This window comes from Chiroxiphia lanceolata, chromosome 6 (genome assembly GCF_009829145.1).
Source record: "Chiroxiphia lanceolata isolate bChiLan1 chromosome 6, bChiLan1.pri, whole genome shotgun sequence".
NCBI classification, from domain to species: domain Eukaryota; kingdom Metazoa; phylum Chordata; class Aves; order Passeriformes; family Pipridae; genus Chiroxiphia; species Chiroxiphia lanceolata.
The window spans coordinates 47,233,487-47,255,267 of record NC_045642.1 but is presented as its reverse complement, the minus strand read 5'-3'; the positions used below and the strand labels follow the sequence as shown (position 1 = coordinate 47,255,267).

Below are 21,781 nucleotides of genomic sequence, written 5' to 3'. Positions count from 1 at the left end.
TGTGTAATGAATGTGACAGAAGATACATAAGAAAAGATAGTAAGAACTTAGTAACAAATACACAGAAGGAGAAATTTGAAGTTATATAGGCAGCTTTCAGCCTGGAGTTTTTTATAGGTTAGAATGTGGAATTTTGAAACTTTTTATGAAAAAAGTTGAGCAAAGTCAGTAGAGATAGAGGAATGTCCTAATATTTCAAAATAGTATTCAAATTGTGTAACACTTGAAAGTCCACTATAAGTGAGTAAAGGAACTTACAGTTTCCGGGTACAAGATCTGTAGGACAGTTATTGGTATAACCAGTTTTAGTAGTCATTATTTATATGGATTAGTAATTGAAAGAGATTACAAGGTAAACCTTGTCAAAGGTTGCAGTTATTTTATCAGAGCTGAAGGATCTTAAAACAGGGCACTTGAGTTCCTTTCCAGCTTTTGGAGAGGTATATAGTAGTTAAAATTTTTCTTGAGTGTGGGAGGTTTGCTTTTGGTTTTTGGTCTGGTTTTTGTTTTTTTTTTGTTGTTTGATTTGATTTTTTTTGTTTTGTTGGTTATGGTGGGGGTTTTTTTAAGTCTTCATTTCTGATTTGTTTTCCATTTTGCTTTCTTTTCTCTAGGGCTGTTCTTTATTTACTCTGTTGAGTCCAGTACACTTGAGTTCTCCCTTGCTAGGGCAATCCTTCTGTTGAAAACTTACCTTTTTACAGTGCTTGCGGCAGCTCTCCCCTGCATCTCATCCCATCCCATTTGCTTCCACTAGGCAGAATCCTAACTACAATAAGAAAACAGGAGAAAACATGGCCTAGTTGTCTTCAATTTTGTTACCACTAAAGACTGAGCAGTGAATTTTGTTGTCCTGCTCAGGTTTCGCAGTTGTGTGCTCAGTCCAGCTCACAGCTTTCACATTTGCTTGCGTTGTTCCTGTGTTGCTCCTGCACTCTGCTTCTGGCCCTTCCAGAAGACACACTATTTATTAAATGTGCCTTTGGTCTGACTCCATTCTTCAGCTCTTATGTGAAACTTCGTGGGATTGGATCACTGTCATTATGAATAGAGCTGGTGGTGAAATTGATGTAACGAGAATCCAAACATAAAATTGGTGTTTTCAGTAATTTACAATGATCAAATCTAAATGAGTTCTTCATTTTTTTTTCTCAAAATAATCCAGGTTTCTAGAATCATTCAGCAACAGAATTTTTCTGAACTTTATCTTAAAATGACTACATGTATTTTTTGGTAAACATTTAAAAAATAACACAGCCTCAAGAGATAATAAGAAATTATAAAAGCTGTAAAGTACTAAAGCCATGATCTTCTGTTAAGTAGTCTTGAGAAGCCTTACTATTGATACTTTTGGTCATAATAAGGAATATTAGATCAGGACAGTGTCAGAAGTCCATTTTTATTGTGTCTCACTTGGATTTGATTTGTAAAAGATTTTTAAAATGTTACATTCTTTAAAATTGCATAAGTGAACATTTAAAAATGACTCTATTTTTGTTCTTAGGTGGAAAAGAAGTAACAAACAAGGAGGAATTAAAAGGCATTCAGTGGGCATCATGGACCTGTGTTTCTGGCCTAGAAGTTAATGGAATCTGGCCCAAATATTCAGATATAAATGATATAAATTCCGTGGATGCAAACTTTATTGGGCAAGTTATGGTTACAGCTGATGATTATGGAATAGTAAAGCTCTTTCGATACCCATGTCTAAGAAAAGGTAGTACCTTTAAGTTCAATTATAAAAGTATTTTTGAATTTTTGTTATTCAAGAAAAATTAATTAAAAGACTGGGGTTTTGAAAATTATATAAATGGCTAATATTTATTCATGGAAGTTTAGTTAGAGCTCAGAGGTAGAGAACAACAATAATTAGCTGGTGTATTGAGAACTGTGATGTTAACAGTATTTTATTTGCATTTTGAATGAGCTTTACTTTTATTTTGTAAAATAGTTCTCTTTTTTTTGGTTAGAATTCTGTGAGGTGACTCAGTATCTACCCTTTTATGAGATATATATCTTTATGTATTTCACCTTGCCATCAAGTAGTTTTCTTCCTTTCTCTGAGTGTGTGATAAAGATTTGGGCTAGGAACTAGAAAAAAATAACTTTGCTAAATTATTAGAGGTAATAAATAAGTGATCAGTGTATTAGTCCTGTAATCAGGGTATGCTACTGTATGTTGTTTGAAATTTTAAAACTTTTCCAGTAGTTTTCTCTAATTTTTTCTAGCAAGAAAGGACAAATCTTGTTAAATTTTTCAAACTGAGGTCTAAGGTGAGAGATGAAATTTTCAAGTTTACTCTTCAGGACTGAGTGAACAGAGGAGATATGCGTATCTTTTTAGACAAGAAAGGCTTCATTGTTTCAGAACTGTGTGAAAAACTCCGTTCTAGACACCATTCATTGGATTACCTCATGTACCAATAAAAGCCTTTTCACTTTAAACATAGTCTGGAAATGAAATGGTTTTGAATATCCCCTCTTACAAAAAGAGTGGAAAAAATATGGGGGACTATCAATCTTTAGAAACAAACAAACAAACCAACCAACAAACAACACTCAAAACATTTCTTTAAGTACATATTGCTTGAAGACATATCCTAAGACCAATCCGTGCAGTTGTAGCCAGCAGTAAACGTGAATGGTGTCTAGAATGGAGTTCTTCAAACAGCTCTGAAACAATGAGGCCTTTCTTGTCTAAAAAGATAGCTGTACAATGGAGTGCTGTTAGGAACTTCATTTTAGTAACTGATCCAATGATTGTGTTGTAATTATGTGGTAGTTGGTGAAAACATTAACTTGATGTAACTGTACTACTACTACTACCAGTTCTACTGCTGCTAAACATGGGAGCATAGGAATTGCTACAAGTGCTTAGCACTCAGATTGCACAGTGAGAACCAGTGCTACAAGCACATACATGGGGGTGTTTTCACATACCTAAAAATAACATGATTTAAATAACTGTATATTTTCAATGTAGAAATAATAATTGTCAAATTCCTGGTTTGTAAAAAAATGAAATAAAATTAATATGATAAAATGTAAAAAAATATTTAGATCTTGCACAGGACCATCATATCTCTTTTCTTCTTGAATTTGACTTGCTTAAGATATTTTATTTTGAAACCCAAATTTAAGAATTTATCTTAAAGACAGATTAAAATTTTTGAATACTGCAAAAAGTTGCTGCTATTAAAGTATTACTACTAGTTAGAATATATTTATTAAGCTATTACTTGTTATAAGGGTTCCTTAATGTGATTTCCTGAGGTGCTTCTGAAACATTTATTCCACAAATACTGAAAGAGATTTTTTTATTTTTGTTTTAGGAGCAAAGTTTAAAAAATATCTCGGTCATTCTGCTCACGTGACAAATGTCAGATGGTCCCATGATCACCAGTGGGTTGTTTCCATTGGGGGAGCTGATCACTCTGTCTTTCAGTGGAAGTTTGTACCTGACCGGAAGCTGAAGGATTCTCTTCATATAGCACCCCAAGGTAAGCAACTTATTGAAAAAACCACCAACAAAAGGGTGGAAGGAGGGGAGGTTAAAAGAGAAGTAAAATTCTTTGGTGCACTATCAAAATAAATATTCAGAATTGTCAGTCTGCACAAAGTTGTTGTTCTTTAAACTTTGCCGCTGCCTGAAATACCTGATAGAGTTTCCTAATACTTACCAATACCCTACATGTTCAGGTTAGCAAGAATGTGAAAAATCCCTTCACTGCTGTATTTCCTGTGCAAAGGAAAATTCTAAAAATTCGGATCATAGATACAAATTTTTGAATTCTATACATAGCATACTTTACTAAATTAACAATTGGATGCCCAGATATCACTGGAAAAGTAGACTTTCATACTCATTTGATTAAAATTTTGAAGTATTTAGATGATGATTTAAGCATTATAGCTGATTATTTAATTTTAGTATTTTTTTAAAGCAACATATAGATATTTAATATTTGGGAAAAAATGAAGATCATGTTTCCACCAGTGACTAATACAATAATTATTCTCATGACTGAGTTTCCTAAAATCAAACAATTAACTGAGTGCCTCCCCTGAAATTTCCTAAAGGAATTTAGAGAGAAGGGAAATGAGTATATAGAGTTACAATGAAATAGGCTGTTTCACCATTTAGTTGCTAAGATCAGATGAATATATATCAGTGTGGACTCAGCAAATAGGTAAATGAATACCAGTTCTGTGCTGAACTTGTCAGTGACAAATGCAGAAAGAAACAATAGTTCTCTTAATCTCCTAGACAAAGCCTTCAAAAAGCCTTTAATTGCTTTTATTCTTCATGGTATGAACTCTTTTTCAACTAATTATTTCCTGTGACCTAAATTTCTCTATTAGCTGCTGCTTCTCAAGATAAAATTTCTACATTTTACTGGATTCCCTGTTCCTGGATATGTAGCCTTACTTTTGCCTATCTGACAGTATGTGCAACATACATCTGCTTTGTCACATGATTGATAATTGTCCTGTTAGTGGTTTTCCTAACTCTGTAGTCTTCTACCTTTTTTGGTAGCAATATTGGTTTTCTCTAAATCACTGGTAAAAATAAGAAGTATCACAGCTCCAAAGATAGCTCTTTTTTGCATTATTCTATAACCAGTCCTTACTGAATGGTGATTCTCTTGGCAATTACATTTTGAGACCTGTAAAATCCATTTGTGTTCTAGGCTGTCTTTATGTCTGGTTTCTTAATCAAAAATTGTACAACATTCAATCAAAGGTTGAAGAAAGTTCAAAATAGATTATCATTCGTCAGGCAGGACATTCTTCTCAGTTTCTGGAGTGGAACTCTGCTACAAGATGTGGTCTGGCTTTCCCTACATGTAAAATTTTAAATGACTATCCTTTTTCTCAGCAGTCACCAAAAATTTTGCCACTTTCTTCCCGTATGTAATTTTCTTCCCCACTTATCTATCCAAAGAATTTCTACTCACCTCAATCGCTCACTTAACCGTAAGTTTCTCTTTGGAGCCCATCTCTTGATAATTTTCTGCAAGTCTGAGGACTCATTACTTCATTCTCTTCTGCTTTCCTTTTTTCCTAACATTAATGTTGATGAAATAATTTTAATGAAAACTAACTTGCTCCTATACCCCCCCAAATTATTATTACTTAGGAGTTGGCTCATTTCTAATGTAGCAGCAGAGTTGGTCCTGTCAGTCTGCCAAATATTAGCAGTTATTGTTATAGTTAATATATGCATTGATTATCAAAGCAGAAGCATTAAGGTTTGTACTTTAGGTTGTTTAATTTTCTGTTTCTGTTTTCTTGGTGACAGAGAGTCTGGTTGACTCCAATAGTGATGAATCAGATTCAGATCAGTCTGATGTTCCAGAGCTGGACTCTGAAATTGAACAAGAGACCCAGATCACCTATCGTCGCCAGGTAAAGGTTTTGGTTTCAATGGCAGCTGGAATACTTCCCAGGCTTTAAGTTGGTCTTTTATGAAGACTGTTGAAATCTGAAAACTGGGAAGACTGAGAGCAGCATGGGAACTGACCAAAAGCTCTAGAATTGTTATTACCGGATGCGTTCAAAATGTTAATTAATGAATAATTAATATTAAGATTATAATTAAGATTAATATTAACAGAGAGAAAAATTATTATATGTATTCCTAGCATGCTCTACTGGAGTTTTGGTTGCAATTTAAAAACAAGATACACTGTACAATCACTGGCTACAGGTATTGGAAGGGTTTTTCCAGTGATGTCAGGATAACATTTTTGTGGGTGATAGCTGTGCCTGAATTCTCAGAAACATGCTGATTTTTAAGTATGCTCATTCTTAAAGGTTTACAAAGAAGATCTACCTCAACTTAAAGAGCAATGCAAAGAAAAAAGAAAAAGTGCAGCTTCTAAGAGACGTGAGCGAGCTCCAGGGAACAGTATAAGACTCCATTTTGTTCATGGGTATGCAAACGAGGATTCTTTAAAATATACAAGCAGACTGTTTGTGTTTTGTAGATTAGTATTTATAATTTAATAATACGATGAAAGACTTTCAGGTCAGTTGCTTCGTGATTTACTATTTTTGTTTATTTCTGTAAAAATAAATTTACACTAAATAAATAGAAAGCTTTGATGCCAACTTACTAATTCTGCACATAAATTCTGAAGAGAATTTGCACTGAAACTTTAGCTGATACTTACTATTTGAATACAGGTGACTAAATAAAGTATTCAGTAGTTTCACCCATACTTTTCAGTATCTGCAAAGTAGTAGTTCTCTTTGTTGTATTATTTTGGTAGCTACAATAGAAACTTGGTGTAGTTGAAGATGATTGGGTGCCGTACTAAGTGGTGGTTCTAGCAGTATTTTATTAAAAAAGATATATAAACTGTACCTAGTCTGAAACAACTTACATATTCCTCTGTTAGTTTAGGAACTAAATTTAGTTTTAATAGGTCCTGTAAGTTTGTTAAAATTCAATTTCACTCTTTTTGCTGCTAATTTGAGTAGCAGAACGACTTTCAGATGCATCCTTGAAATCTTATTATGATTTTCTCTTTAGGATTGTTAGTCTCCCATAACTCCATAAGTGAAGAATGTTTATCAGAACAAAGATGTGCTGTTTTAAAGCAAACTGGCATTAGATGTTACTGCATTAGAATAATGATCAGAAATCTAAATTCCCTTGATACAAAACAAAACTAAAGCCTTTATTGAATTAAGACATTGCAAATCAGGTAATACTGAGTTTTCCATCAAAAGATACCTCTTTGCAGGAATACAGCTTCTTTTCAGACATAACTAAATGCATAGATAAGATACTAATACTTTCTGTCTTTATAATGGCACTTAAAGAATTGTCGAAGGGCTCCATATGGAATGCTTATTAAATTAATAGGTAATCATTCAACTCAGCAACTTGGTCTGTAGAAGACATGTAGTCTGACTAATAGCTTTGGAAATAATGACAAGTGGAAAGCTTGGTGCGGAGTTGGCTTGTGGGTTTTTTTTGGTTGTTTTGGTTTTTTTTTTTTATTTCTGTTTTTGATGCTCCAGAATTCTCAGTTGAAGATTTTTATATCCATATAGAAAATGCATTAACGTGGGTAACTGCTGTATATAGTCTTTAAAATTTGGTCTAAGAATAAAACCAAATGATCCTGAAGAAGATGTAGCACAAGCAAGGGTCCTGGATCTTTGGTATTATTGTTATTTCCTTCACAACAGAAGTGAAGCTTGACCAGAATATCCAGGAATGACCAGAAGTAGAATGTCCTGTTGAGTTCTGTCTGGTTACCCAATGGGCATCAAGAAAACTAATGAAGAATCCATGCTGAACAACAGATTTTTCTCAATGTCCAGGCTGTTAACTTTAAAGTGACCCACATCCAAGTGAGTAATAGGTATATTCTCTGATTCAGGAAGTCTGCTTTTCTTCATCTTTCTATAGCTGCAATGGAAATTACTTGGATGTTCCTTGAAAGTGTAAGATTAGTGGTGCTTTTTTGAATTAGGGTAATTGGAAGCTCTTTTTCCTTTCTTTGTTTTTGAGCTTGTTGGTTTTGTGTTTTGAATTTGTCAACTGCCTTCAAAGATGAAATTTTAAAAATCTCTTATATCCTGTAAGAAATCTTTTAAACCTCTGGTTACTTTCTGCTTTGGAAGGGCATAAAAACAATAATACTGATCATATGCACCAACCACTGATTACTATGGATGAGTGCATCTTTCTGTAAGAGACCTGAGGCAGTCATGATCTTTAAGTGCATTTTTCTGTAAGAGATATGATGCAGTCATGATCAGAAACATGTTATTAAATTGGTGTACTAGTTTGGCCTCTTTTTGAGTATTCCTGTATTTTAATTTTGCCATGTCTTTGGCAGTGGTGATGGTTCAGAAACATGAAAAGGATACATATTTTAAAATATTCAGAGGAACCTTTTTCTCAGGCTCAATGCTTATTATGCTTTCTTTTTGCTATCAGGAAATAAGGATGCAAATGTAATACTTATGCCCTGTATTCTTTCAAAGCTATGCTGTTGATTTCACAAGAATGATTTCTTTTCTTTAATTTTTTTTTAAAATATTCATAGAATCATAGAATTATTTTTCAATATTCAAAGATCTAGTTTGAGTTTCAACATATTCATTGAACTACCCTTATCTTAAGATGGTGATGGTTTCAAGATGACATGGAAATGCTTTTAAATGAGAGTCTTGCATGGATTCCTATAAGTATGTACAAGTAGTATCTGAAGGGAATAGGCTATGAGGGGGTTTTGTTGCAAAAACACCATTGCCATGCAGAATAAGTTTTTTTAAAAATAAAAATCACCACCTTTGTACTAAAGACTCTATTCTCAACCATGTTCATTTTGACATTTGATTCTTCTAGAGATTTTTACTGGAGGGTTGGACTACATTTGGAAATGTCCCATACATACTTCGAAGAGTAACATAAAACTTTTGAAAACTCTTACAGCATCAGACAAACTATGAACTTTGACTCTTTTCCCAGAGAGGACGTTACTTGTGAAGTTGCCCCTTAGCTGGCTTTAACTGTGGGTAGGACCCAGCTTTAGGTTACAGAATTCAGAGTTGTGTGCCTAAAAGTAGAGGGTTTTATGTGTATATCTAAATTTCCATCACCATCACTGGAGATGCAGTCAGTTGTCAGTGGAGCACAGGGAGTGATTTGTAAATTACTTCAGTGGTTTGTTTTCTGCGTGTGAATACATTGACTCTTTTCATGCTTTTTCTGAGATTAGCTAATAATCTTGGTTCTAAATTGGTTTAATAATATGGAGATGTAAGTATTTTAGAACTGTGTAAAAGATTCTTAGGGAATGATCTACACTGAAATATGCTTCTTTTTACCTCTGCTCAACTTTAGCCCATCACTTTCCTTCTTGTAAAAAGTACCTGTGTGGTCAGGGAGTCAGTAAACTATCATGTGGGAAAGAGCAAATATGTTTATTTGGGTTACAAAGGGTCTTTGTTGGCACTGCTTGATATCTTGGCAAAATATGTTGTATTTTAATTGTAAACAACTGATTGTACGTATTTTTAATAACTAGATCAAATTAGCTAAAATCAAAACTTCTGATCACAAGAAGTTATAGATATGACTAATAAGAACTATTTTCCTGCATCCTATATACATTTTGGATATTTTGAGTAGTCCTGTGACACATGGCATTAATGTACTTAGTTTCACTAGGTTTAATTTAGGGTATATAGGCAATTGTTATGATGAACTAGGAAAATTCTGAATTTCTGGGTTACATATAGGAGGATCTGAAACCCTTTTGCTGTCTCAATGCTTTTTACTTTTATGGGTGACTGGTAAGCTTGTAAGAAATTGCTCAATGTCCAGGATTTCGAAAGCAATATTTCTTTCAGCATACTTATTTTCGTAGCTGTTTTTTTAAAAAGTAATCTCCTTTAGGGTGCATATTTGCCTTTTTTCTTTTTTGTTACTCTGTACTTGCAAAGGAAATGCAGTATGTTTAGCAGAGCACAGTGCAGAGTGAAGCACAGGAAAATTATGTCTAAGCAACAATAGGTTCAGATATCTTCTTTGGCACTGTGCCTACCTTTATAATCCCTGCCCCTCACTGAATGTTGTCATGTCTTTAAAATTATGATGTTACATACTGTGATAGGTTATTTTTCTTTCTTTAGAGTTACTCTAGGTCATTGTATATTCTGTCCCTTTAAAAACTAGTGGCTGGACATCAAAGAAAGGTACAGGCAGGCAGCACTTTGGGTCGGGCAGAAATCAGCTTCAAAACGTCTGCACATGTTGCTGCTGGGGGATGTTGTTAGTGAAAGATGTGAGTGGAAGGAGACCAAAGCATGACTGAAGAATCTGCACCTGTATTGTGAGTCTAATTATTGGTCACTTTGAGAAGAGCAGGGAGCAAACATATAGCTGAGCCTCAGATAAAATGGAAAGAGATTTTTCTAGAGACTTTGAAGGGACGGTAACTCAGGAGACACTGAAAAGTTGCTAGACTAGGACAAAACCTGAAGTTAAGAACCTGCACATGAATACCAATCTAAACAATGAGTTGGAGAGAGACTTATTTAAAAGCTTTTATTTCTGTGCTATCACAGTTTTTGCTGGTTTAAGATGTTCACTTTTCTTGTTTGCAATTCAATGAGACCCAGCTTTGGACTTCACAGTGTGGCAGACAATGCAAAGCTGGGAGGAGAGGCTGGTAGGCCCAGTGTCTGTGCTGTCATCCGAAGGGACCTGGGCAGGCTAGAGAATGGGGAAGGGAGGAATTTCATGATCTTCAGAAAGCTTATGAGATGCAACATTCTGCTTCTGGGGAGGAAGGACCTGAACCCTCTGCTGAACTCTTTAAAAACTTTGTGAGGTGATTTTAGCAATTTTTGTCTAATCACATACGGTGACATTGTGTGTAATGTAGGTGAGTCAACAGAAATCCAGTGTATTCAAATCTGCTCCAGATATGTGCTATGTTGTTTTCCAGTAATGCATAGATCTAGCATTTGTCAACATGTATCCATGTTTTTTGAAATAGTATTCATTAAACTAAAGTTGGTCAGCTACCTCAAAGATTCATTACTTCACTGGTGCATATGGCTGCACTGTATACATAAGGAAAAATGTATATAATTTCATGAACTATCTACCTGTACTGTATAATTTCTGCATCATTTAAAACTTTTAAGTGTTTCATATGTAGTAATTGTCTTAATGCTATACCATTCATTTTGTGTATGATACTTACTGGTATGTGTACAGATGCATCTCTGTCTTATGTGATAATTTAAAGACATGCACTGTTGCAAAAGGGGCCTGCTTTTGTTGAGAAGTATAACATGGACATTAGAGAATTCTGTTAATTTGCAGTTGCTGAGGATGAATGTGTAGCCATTTTGTTTGCCAAGAATGACTTGCTGATCATCTTCAGAGCTTTTTTTTCAACTGGTTCAGTTAAAAGTTGGATGCAAAAATACTTAGGTAGAGCTTTTGAAGATAATTCATGGCCATTTTAAACAATTCAAGTGTCATTCCCTTCCTGTAAATTTAACCATATAGTTAAAAATGTAGCCAGATTTTGCCTGCATCTTTGTAAAATAATTAAAAAGTTGATTGAGGGAAGATCTGTAAGAAAAGAAGAAGGAACAGAAAGAGGTTAGCTGAGGAATTACTAGCATAGAAACAGGATGTGTAAGGAGTATATGAAGGAATAAATTTAAATTGTGCATTTTTAAATATTATCTCCATTGACTGACAAGGATAGTGTTAAAAACTTGCTTGTTTTTTTAGTTTTCGTAACCTCTTAAATTACTTAAAGCAGGATCCTAGCCTTTTTGAAAAATGTAACTTTTGGTTTTTTATGGGATCTTGAATCTTAATCACACCTAGGAAGAAATACGTGTACTGAGATATAGTGCATACAGACCTCGGCTGGGAATTGGCCTATTCATGCCAGTTGCTGTATCAGTGCAGGAAGAAGACAGGTTTTCCTTCAAAGAAAGAAATTGTTCTAGAAGAAAATTTATGCATTTGTTTTCTGTTATCAAGTTTCCAGAAGCTTTCAGTTGTCCGCATTCTTGTGGAATCTTTTTCTGCCTGAGTTTTGAGCAGTAAGAGATAACCAAAACTAACACTTTGGACATTTTCTATTTCATTTAATTGTATGTTGCATGCCCAACTTCTCCATGTGGTCTGAAAAAATTACTAGCTATTACTTTCACTTCTAAACTAGCTATGGAGAGTAACTATTAAATGCCACTTTTAAACTAATACTAGTAGTACTGATGTTTGAATAGGAAATTAAATTGTTAAATTGGTGTTCCTTTTGGAAAATATGTTATAATCTTACCAAAACAGTAATTGGTAAGGAATCTGATTTTTACATGTGCAAAGTGCATCTTGAATAATTTTATCTCAGATTCGTTATATATGTTTATGACCTTGGCGAACAAACTTTTATCTCCAATTAGTTACAGAGGTTACGACTGCCGAAGCAATTTATTTTACACTCAGACGGGTGAAATCGTATACCATGTGGCAGCAGTGGGAGTGGTGTACAACCGACAGCAGAACACACAGCGCTTTTATCTGGGTCACGACGATGACATTCTTTGCCTTGCTATTCATCCCTTAAAGGACTATGTGGCAACGGGCCAGGTAGGATGCATATTTATCTTCCATAACAATGTGAAGTTTTTACTATTGAGTTTAGAAAGGCCTGTCTTGGAGGAAGAACGTCCAGTCTATACTTATTCAGGTGAAGGACTGCTTTCCTGTTGCAGATGGAATCTTGGTAAAAAACTGACACAATAAGTGTTTTTTTACAGTTCCTTATAATCTGATAAGAGTTTTACTTCATCGGTTTTTAAACTTCTTTTAAATTCAGAATAGATTAATATTTTTTTATTCAGCATTATGTTGCCGTTTCATGATAAGGTGGAGGAAATGTGCAATTAAGAAATATTTTTTTAGTATCTTATTTTTTATTATTACATTCATGTATTATTACCTAATATGAAGTTAGCAGTTGTTACTGCAGTCTGGCATTTCATTTTCATGTTATATGTTTTGTTATCACCTATAGACAAACTATTTATTGTTTGTGCATACAACACAGGTATGTATGTTGCTAAAGTTCATTTTATAATACTAATAATAGTTCATTTTATAATACTAATAATAGTTCATTTTATAATACTAATGATAGTTCATTTTATCTTTTGCCTGACAGTAATTTTAGGTAAATTCTTTTCACTCATGTTTTCTGACAAGTCTTCCCATAAATATTTATACACTGGGAATTTGAAGGTTAGATCTGATGTTGCAGGGGGGGTTATTTATGGTTATGATTTTTATCATTGTTGTTGTTATTATTATAAAGTAAATTGGGAAATATGAACTGAGTTTTTTAGTAGAAATAAACTTTTGCTTATAATGCCCTTGATTTCTGTAAAAATGTTTGAGATTAACATAACTCTGTAGGTCAGTTAAGAAATTAAAGCCCTAAATATAAGAATTGATTTTATCTAATTTTGGAGTAGTAAAGGCTATGAATAAAAATGTCCCTGCATTTACAATATTTACAGTATTTTAGAATACAGAACGATATGCTCCATTATATACTGTTTTATATAGAGATGTTATATACTGTTGTGTACTATGTTACCTGAAGATATTAGGTAATGCAGTAATCAAATTCCCCATGCCACACTGGTTCAGATTTTCCTGACAGTGGATATTCTGAAAAGCTTTGCAAATATCACATACTAGGTTTGTGACAAAACCAGAAATAGATCCTAGTTTTGTTGAGCCCTGCCCCTGGTCTTAAACACAAGAGACTGTTGCTCTGGTTTTACAGCCCTTTTCTTGGTGCACTGAGGTGCAAAACCTTTGGAATAGTAATTATTCTTGTCATGGCTGGGCTTCGCGAATGAAGATTTGAGAATTATTCTTGTAAATGCTGACTAATGATGCTTTTGTGCATAGTTGAAAAGAATAAGCTAAATTCAATTTCTTACTAAGTTCTAGTTACCTACATTAGTGCTGTTTTAGTGGCACTATTAGAATCTGACCTGTAGATACTTGTAATGACACCAGTAAACAACAGAAGTCACCTTGATTTCTCAAACATATAGAGTAGCTTACATACTAGCAATAAAAATAACCTTTTATTTTTAGACAGGTAATGATTGATGAAGAATTGATGGAATAAATATGCCACAGTGCAATCAATGAAGGGGTTGTTTTTTGTTTGGTTGGTTTTTTTTCCCAAGAAGGCTTTAGTTAATTGTGATTAATGTTCCCAAGCCAGCTGGGAAGTGATATTTGTGAAGCAGCAAAAGTAACAATGTACTGTTAGCCAGACAGCAGGAATACTAGGTTTATCACTAAATTTTTTCAAATGCTTTTTGGAGTATTTTTCATTATTGCACTTTTTAAACAACTGTGTGAAGTGACTGAGAAATGAAAAAAAAAGTTTATGAATATGTATACTTCCAGGTTGGTCGAGATTCCTCAATACACATTTGGGATACAGAAACAATAAAACCACTCTCAGTATTAAAGGGCTATCACCAGTACGGTGTTTGTGCTGTTGATTTTTCAGGTAATAAGTATTTATTTATTTATTTACACTTTTCCTTTTCTGTGTGAAAATACAAGCTAATCAGTTCTACTAAGAAATTTGGGATTCCTTTACACTGACGACTGCGTATTAAAAATATTCTGTGGTGTTAAACGTCAAATGAGAGAACCTGTCTTAAAATGATTATTGATTTAAAAAAACTCCTTTGGAGTTTTGCACATAGGAAATACAAGAGCAGATTCTGTGCTGTTTAACAGCTGAGCTGAGCACTTTGGAATTTTATTTGGTTGTATGATACAGGTGCACAGATCTCGAGTGTTGTGTCTACTTTACAGCCATGTAACCAGATTTTTGAGCACATTGATCAGGTGTGCAGTTCTTTTTCTTTTTTAATGAAATCCTGAAAGCCATTTGGGTAGCACACTTATACATTCAGAAAGTCCAGTTATGGATTCTTCTGGTCAGAAACCCAGTCTCTCTCTCCACCTTATCCTAACATAAGAGACTATTAGTTAAACCCTTTGAGATTTTTACACCCCATACATTGAATTCCTGTACCAAAATTTAATTTCTTCTGGTCCACTGGCTTCTATTTATTCTTTAATAGTTTGGATTTACTGGATAAGATCTCTAGACTCACAGCGAAGATGTGTGGTCACAAAGATGTATACTTTGTGGTCTTTGATGCTTCTTACTTTTGATTCTCTGTTTTTCAAGATGTGAATCTCGTTTCCCAAATTTTGGCATGGATGCATAGCAATTTTGAAGATGGATATGTGTCAGAACGTCATTGATCATGAGTGAACACAAATAGCTTGTTTATTGGAGGTTAATGTGGAATATGTCAGAGCTTTTCCAAGAGTTTACAGAAGTACTAAATTTAAGGGCATTTCATAAATTTCATGGTATTTATTGCTTGAGTGCTTTCCTGTTTAGTAAACAGATGACAAAACATGCCTCTAAACACATCATGTGATTATTTACCTGTTTGTATGTTCTTATAGTATTTGTGAAGCTATAATATTTTTAATATGGTTTCCTGTGATTGCAACATAGTTATCTATCTACTCTCTTAATAATAAATTTATTATTCTAGCGGATGGGAAACGATTGGCTTCTGTTGGAATAGATGACAATCACACTATTGTACTCTGGGACTGGAAGAAAGGAGAAAAGCTTTCTGCAGTAAGGTACGGATTTAGCTATGTTTTAAAATTTGTACCTAGATTTATTTTCAAATGACAGTAAGCAAAACATATTGATTAAAGAATAAAAGTCCTCCAATAAATTAGCAGTTTCTATCACTTGAGTGATACAGACAATAACATTTATCAAAGCCTTAAAACCTTCTTTGGAAGAAATAAATGAAGCTCTGATAGCCAACAAGAATTATTGCAGTGACAGCTCCACTGGTGAAGAAAGAAGATATAGAAGACAGAGTTTATTTCTGTTTCTTTAATTTGACGTGTTCTGAAATAATTTCTTTAAAACTCACTCTGTGTACTTCTGTTTGCCGTCTCAAAAATGGTGATGAACATTCTGTTCAGATCTTTTTCATCAGAGGTCAAATCTTGGGATAGTAATCTGAAGTTGTTTTGCAGTTCTTTTTTCTTCAGGGTTCTTTCCTTTTCCTTTCTGAGCAGCCTGATCTAACTTTGAAGTCAAGTCTGCTTGGAGCAGGAAATTAGACTAAATAACTTCCAAAGGTTAAACATTTTGGAAGTTTCTTTGTGTCTGCAAAGATTATTTAATGTCTGTTTATTAAATAGAGTTTTAATCTACAAGATAGAATCTTATTTCTAATTTTGAGTAGTGTTTTTGAAACCTCCAACTTTTTTTTTTTAAGGATCTATTGCTTTAAATAGAGCAGTAATGTGAGAGAGTTTTCCCGCATTCTGTCTGGATTCAGTTTGTATACTCTAAACGTTGTTCTGTGTAGATTTAGAAGAGATTTATTACTCTCTGCAGATACAATTTAAAAAGTGTCAACTTCCTTTTCATCCATTAAGGTCATTATTGCTCTTCAATGACGTTTACTATAATTTTATTTTTAAACATGCATTGAATTTCTTACCCACTGAGGAATGAAAATCCTGAATACATGATGTAGATAAAGAAGAGTACTCCCTTCCCAATTATTTTTCAGAAGCGCAGTTAGCTTGGCTTCTCTGAAGACTCATTTGTCAGCCTTTCACCTGATATTTTCGTTTTCAGGTTTGGGTGGTTTTGTTTGTTTTTTTTAAATTTCTCCTACCCACACAAAGGAATTGATTGGAATTTTTGCGAGCAGCATCTGTGCTTTGAAGATGACTGAGTTTGGAAAGAAACTGTTTCTTGCTTTCTGCACTAGTTCATTCCGTGGTCTGAAACAACAGAAAATAAAATATTTTTGCCACTTTTGAATGAGGAGCAAAAATTAGAGATTGGAGGTTCTTCTGCATTTTAAAGAAAGAAAAAACCACTAGCAAGCATTTCTTTCCATAAATAGCAAACATAGTTGAAAGCTTTTTTTCAAACTATAGGACTGATGCAAGACATTCGTTTTATAGAAGCTTAGTAAGAAATCTAAAACAAGAGGTTTTAATGTTTTTAGAAACAACTGAAATTTCCATTTAAGAAATGTAATAGCAGCATGTTTTATTCTAACAAAAACATAAAAAAATCTATTAAAAGATGTTTTCAAAACAAGAGACTTTGAAACAAAGTTTATAACTTTACTCCTTTAAGTTTCATTATCAGCTGTCAGGGATCTAAATGCCATATACCTAAACTTAATGCAAATATATTTTCTTTTGCAAAGAAGTGCATCCTAGTGCATCTCTGATGAAGTAACATAATTGCTCACCTGCTTTGGAGACTGAAAGGTAATGAAAACAGAATGGAACTCAATATGTTGGTTCTTTGGCTTTCTTCCTTCTCATAGTAAACTATTATTAATGATTCGAAAGTAAATGTTAGCAGTATAGAACAGGCATACATTAAGACAAAAACCCACAAACCAAAGCTTATTTAAAAATATTAATAGTTATATTTTTATTTAAATTATTCTACTTTGCGTTTCAGGGGAAGCAAAGATAAGATTTTTGTTGTTAAGATTAATCCTTACATGTCTGATAAATTGATTACAGTCGGAATTAAACACATGAAATTCTGGCGTAGAGCAGGTAAGGACACTTTTCAGAATTACAGCATTTTCTGTTAGTTAAAGTATAACTATTGCATCTCTTTACTGCATGTTTCATGTATTAAAGGCAACTCCTTTCTCTGTATATGTATGTCAGTTTGCTTTGCCCTAGCAGTAATAATGTTAATTGGCATTATGGCAGTAGTGGGAATTCTTTTTAAGATCAATTTGCAGTGGAACTAGAGGTACATAAGTAGAAAAGACCCTGGATTTTCTGCTGTCTGATTTTATATCTAGTAATAATATAGCGTATCTGAAAAGGTTACAGAGCTGCTCTAAAATCATAGAACAGTTTTTGGTAGAAGGACCTTTACACCACATCCTCTATGAAGAGGCACAAGTATAAATAAATTCAAGGTTATAAAAAATTCACATACAAAATTCAGACAAAGTACTTGAAGATGATACATCTGCCAGTTGAGAGCTGTTTGTCTAGACACTTCTGTTGAACTTGACAATTAAAAACCAAGGTAAAGCAGCTGGCTATTTCTGCTTGAGAAATTTTGAACAGTGAAAAATCCATTCCCTGATATTGTTTGAACTTCATTGTTTCAAATCTCAAATTATATCTAAAGACATATGTGCTACAGAAGACTAGCTTTTCTACTAAGCATGTTCTAATTATTCATGCAGAATTTATGCACATCAACTCATAGAAGTCCTGACAAAGATTAATCATGGAGAGAAAAACCTCTGACAAAAAAAATTACACTGGTTTTCCCAGTTCTGGCTCCAACAAAAATTAATCAAGATTGCCTGAGAGCAAGCTGTTGGTGTCTATATAAATTATTGATTTTGACAATTGAGCTTGCTATCTGTAGAAAGAACAAAGTGTCTCAGAATATTTACTGAATGAGTTATTATAAATTCTTTAGAAAGAAATCATAACTATGCTAAAAGCTTGGAGATGGTGATTTTGAATAAAGGAAGGAAATTGTTTGAAATGGTAGTTTTGTCTCTGGCATTGCTCAGTCAGCAGAAATCAAATTCCCCTGATGCAGCAGCCCATCTGTGCAAAACTCCAGTGGAACACTGGCAAGGCGGTCACCGTGAAATGCACTTAGCAGTGTCAGTGTGAGGAGCAGAGTATTGGTGTACCTTAGCAAATGCCAGGTTTCTGGAATCTGCAGTAGCACAGGTGCACTTCATGTGAGAAGTGGCACTGAAATATGTGCTTTGGAATAAGTCATCATCAGTGCTAAGGCAGAGAGGTTCTGAGACTTTACCTCTCAACATGAAGTGTCAGATCCTGAGGGGCTTCTGTGTTACACCACATGAAATTTCTCTGAGGATTGTAACGATATAAATCTGACTTTCTAACCAGAAGTTCCTATGTGTTATACTTGTCAAATGATTTTAGATATGAAAAAATTATAAAATTTATATATCTGTAACATTTCTATTATCCAGAGGGCAATATAAGTAAACCTCTAAAATAAAATGAGAAATCCTCTCATTGAAAACGTATAATGAAAAGGGTGGGATGTAAAGGTTTAATTTTTTTTCTTTCCAGTTAATTAATTCCAAATTTCTATGACCTGTGTGTGGGAGATGTTAGGTTTTTTGTTCAGATGCAAGTTTACAAATGTACTATGTCTCCATATGTCTATGTGGGTATATGTGTGTAATACATTCAAATTCAGATTCAAGTAGTAAGTTAAAAGTAAGGGGTTTTTTTTATGAAAGTTACCAAATAATAGAAAAATTTTATTTTGTGAGAACTCTTCTCAGGCTCAATTTTTTGGGCAGCATGTCTGGACCAGAAGAAAAGGACCTGTTGCTCTGGGCAAGGTTGTATAGTTTCTGGAAAACAATTCTAAGCAAGTATCTGATGACTTGTTTTTGGTCTGAACCAGGTGGAGGACTAATTGGGAGAAAGGGCTGCATAGGTGCATTGGGAAGAACTGATACAATGATGTGTGCAGTATATGGCTGGACTGAAGAGATGGCGTTCTCTGGAACTTCCACGGGGGATGTGTGTATTTGGAGAGATGTGTTTCTCATAAAAACTGTCAAAGCACATGATGGTCCTGTGTTCAGCATGCACGCATTGGAAAAAGTAAATAAACTGCTTGTTGTTTTTTTATGTCTGGACAAAGAAGTCTATGATAAAGCTAGACCTTTCCCAAACTCAGGAATCCATGTCCTTATTTCCATTACAGAAAAGCCTTGTGGAGTTCAGAATCAAAATAGTGTTTTATGCATGTCTCTTACTCCTGTTATGTAGAAGTTGTTTCTCAAATCCTTGTGGTCCAGTGATATCTTATTCAGTAATTTTCAGAACCCCTTACTGAAAAAGTAACAGTAACTGATTTAAGCATCTGTAAGTTTAATGGAATATGTGAGCTTGTGAGAAAGGAAGATCATACTTCTACTATTTTGTGCTGTAATTACTGTCTACTCATAGAAGCATTCAATCTGTAAATCATTAAGAACTTCTGATTCTCAGCTTCTTTTTAACTCAGCAAAACCTTTAAGCATGTGCTTAAATGTGAATGAGTGTTCCAGTTAGATTACTTGTCTGTTTGAACTTATGTATATGTTTGTGTTTTGTTAGGTTAGACCAAGGCACTCCACCTCCTAAGTGTTATTCATACTCAGAACTAAATGTTCTAAAGGAAAGTACTAATGATTTCAATATTATGTATACCTGTTGCTTCATTAAATACTTGTAAATAATTTTTAAAGACAGAATGGGACAAATATGCATATATTTGAAACATTTAAGCACTAATCAAATTTCTATGAGTGGTACTAAGTTTGGTTTGGAGTAATGAGGTGAAATACCAAAGGGACCTGCAGGCTAAATATCAGCAAAAACACTTTATAGTATGTTGATTAAATTAATTTTCTAGAATGGTAGAAGCATACAGCCTCTGTACATTGACTGTGCAGAACTGTGCTGCTTTCATCAGGAGGAGAAATCAATCATTTTGTTGCTCCTGTTCTTTTCATCTACCCTGTGTATTACAGTGTTGTATATGGTCCATTTTCAGTATTTGCAGAAATCACTGAAAAATTAAGGAAATACAGTAATTGATTATAATTTTTAATTATTTATTTCTTTTTTTTCTCTCCCCTCCCCCCCCCCCCAGGGATTTGTCACTGGAGGAAAGGATGGGGTAGTAGCTCTCTGGGATGATACTTTTGAACGTTGTCTCAAAACCTATGCCATCAAAAGGGCTGCTTTGGCCCCTGGGTCTAAAGGTAACAGACTTTTATTCTATTTAAAATACTTTCTTTAGAAAACTTTGTGAAATTGCTTTCCTCAGTAGGAAGAAATTCACATTTGACATAGTGAATACTAAAATGGTTTTTTTTGAGCATTACTGATTGTAAATATGTTGTTTTTCTCTTGGGATGGAATCGTATGTTGTAGCGTCTGTTTGCACATTTGATGGGTGCAGATCATAATATTTGCCTTATTATCAGCCTAAATTAATTAAGCTTTGAGTTTCTTATCACCCAGGGGATTTTTTTTTAATTAAAGTTGCAACCAAAAAAGCCTATTGTATTTCTTATGATTCTGAGTATGAAATCTCTTATCCAATCTTTTTTGTTTCGGAGAAGGGAAGGAATTTAGAATTGTGGTTTTTTAAGGTATTGGTACTTAATTTTCTGTAAATGGAAATGTCTTTTGAAATGATTAATGAACATTTTCATTTCTATTTTTCCTATTTCTATGATTCATTCTTGATCTTAGTGCTAATTTACTGTTTCCCCTATTTGTCATTTCGGATAGCCATTTCTCTTCCATCCCCCTGACTAAAAATTATGTTTGCTGAGTTCTAATGTATATGACTTGATTTTCAAACATCATGAATATAAATACTTATTAATGAAAACATTGTACTCCAGGGTATCTTATTCTCATAGCTGTTTTACAAAAAGCTAGATTTGAGGTTACCATAAATGCTAGCAATTTAGTAGTATAGTTGACACATGCCCATTTTTTCACTAAGATTACCAGTCAGGCTGATTAAACTTCTTGATGTATTGCTCAATACTCCCAAAGGAGTCCAAACATGTAAGCTGTTCCATGCAGGAATATGTTTTTATTGTTTACTACTGAGTATCTTTTTCTGCAGTGAGAATGTAATGTGTGTATGTGTGAGAAACCCTCTTTAAGGCATACTTGAGAGCCTCTGGTCTTCCAACATTTTTATGTTCTAGGTCTCCTCTTAGAAGATAATCCTTCTATACGTGCCATATCATTAGGACATGGTCATATTTTAGTGGGCACAAAGAATGGTGAAATATTGGAGGTGGATAAAAGTGGACCAATAACTCTGCTGGTTCAGGTATATATTAAATATCAGTCAAATATTTCATACCACACACATAATTTTATTTTTCAAGTAAAAACCTATGAAATAACAAAGACTTTAATTACTAATGAAGTTAATGAGTTCCCATCACTTCTAGTTAGGCTAGACCATTATGACTTTTCAATGAGCAAAACAGAGATAGGATTTCATTTACTATTTTGTTCAATGAGTTCATCCTTTCAAACAGACAGAGA

The 21,781-nt window shown here is 33.9% G+C and overlaps 1 protein-coding gene across 4 annotated transcripts in view; it reads left to right on the top strand.

The window, feature by feature from the left end:
• The window catches only part of EML5 (EMAP like 5), a 113,698-nt gene that overhangs the window by 42,792 nt on the left and 49,125 nt on the right, over positions 1-21,781 (top strand). For all 4 annotated transcript variants that reach the window (XM_032690972.1, XM_032690976.1, XM_032690975.1 and 1 more), the window contains exons 10-20: positions 1,505-1,717; positions 3,333-3,500; positions 5,303-5,409; positions 5,818-5,936; positions 11,962-12,148; positions 13,991-14,096; positions 15,172-15,265; positions 17,139-17,239; positions 19,116-19,318; positions 20,355-20,466; positions 21,433-21,560. In XM_032690972.1, the coding sequence (XP_032546863.1) occupies positions 1,505-1,717; positions 3,333-3,500; positions 5,303-5,409; positions 5,818-5,936; positions 11,962-12,148; positions 13,991-14,096; positions 15,172-15,265; positions 17,139-17,239; positions 19,116-19,318; positions 20,355-20,466; positions 21,433-21,560 (1,538 nt within the window). The remainder of the gene's footprint in view (positions 1-1,504; positions 1,718-3,332; positions 3,501-5,302; positions 5,410-5,817; positions 5,937-11,961; positions 12,149-13,990; positions 14,097-15,171; positions 15,266-17,138; positions 17,240-19,115; positions 19,319-20,354; positions 20,467-21,432; positions 21,561-21,781) is intronic.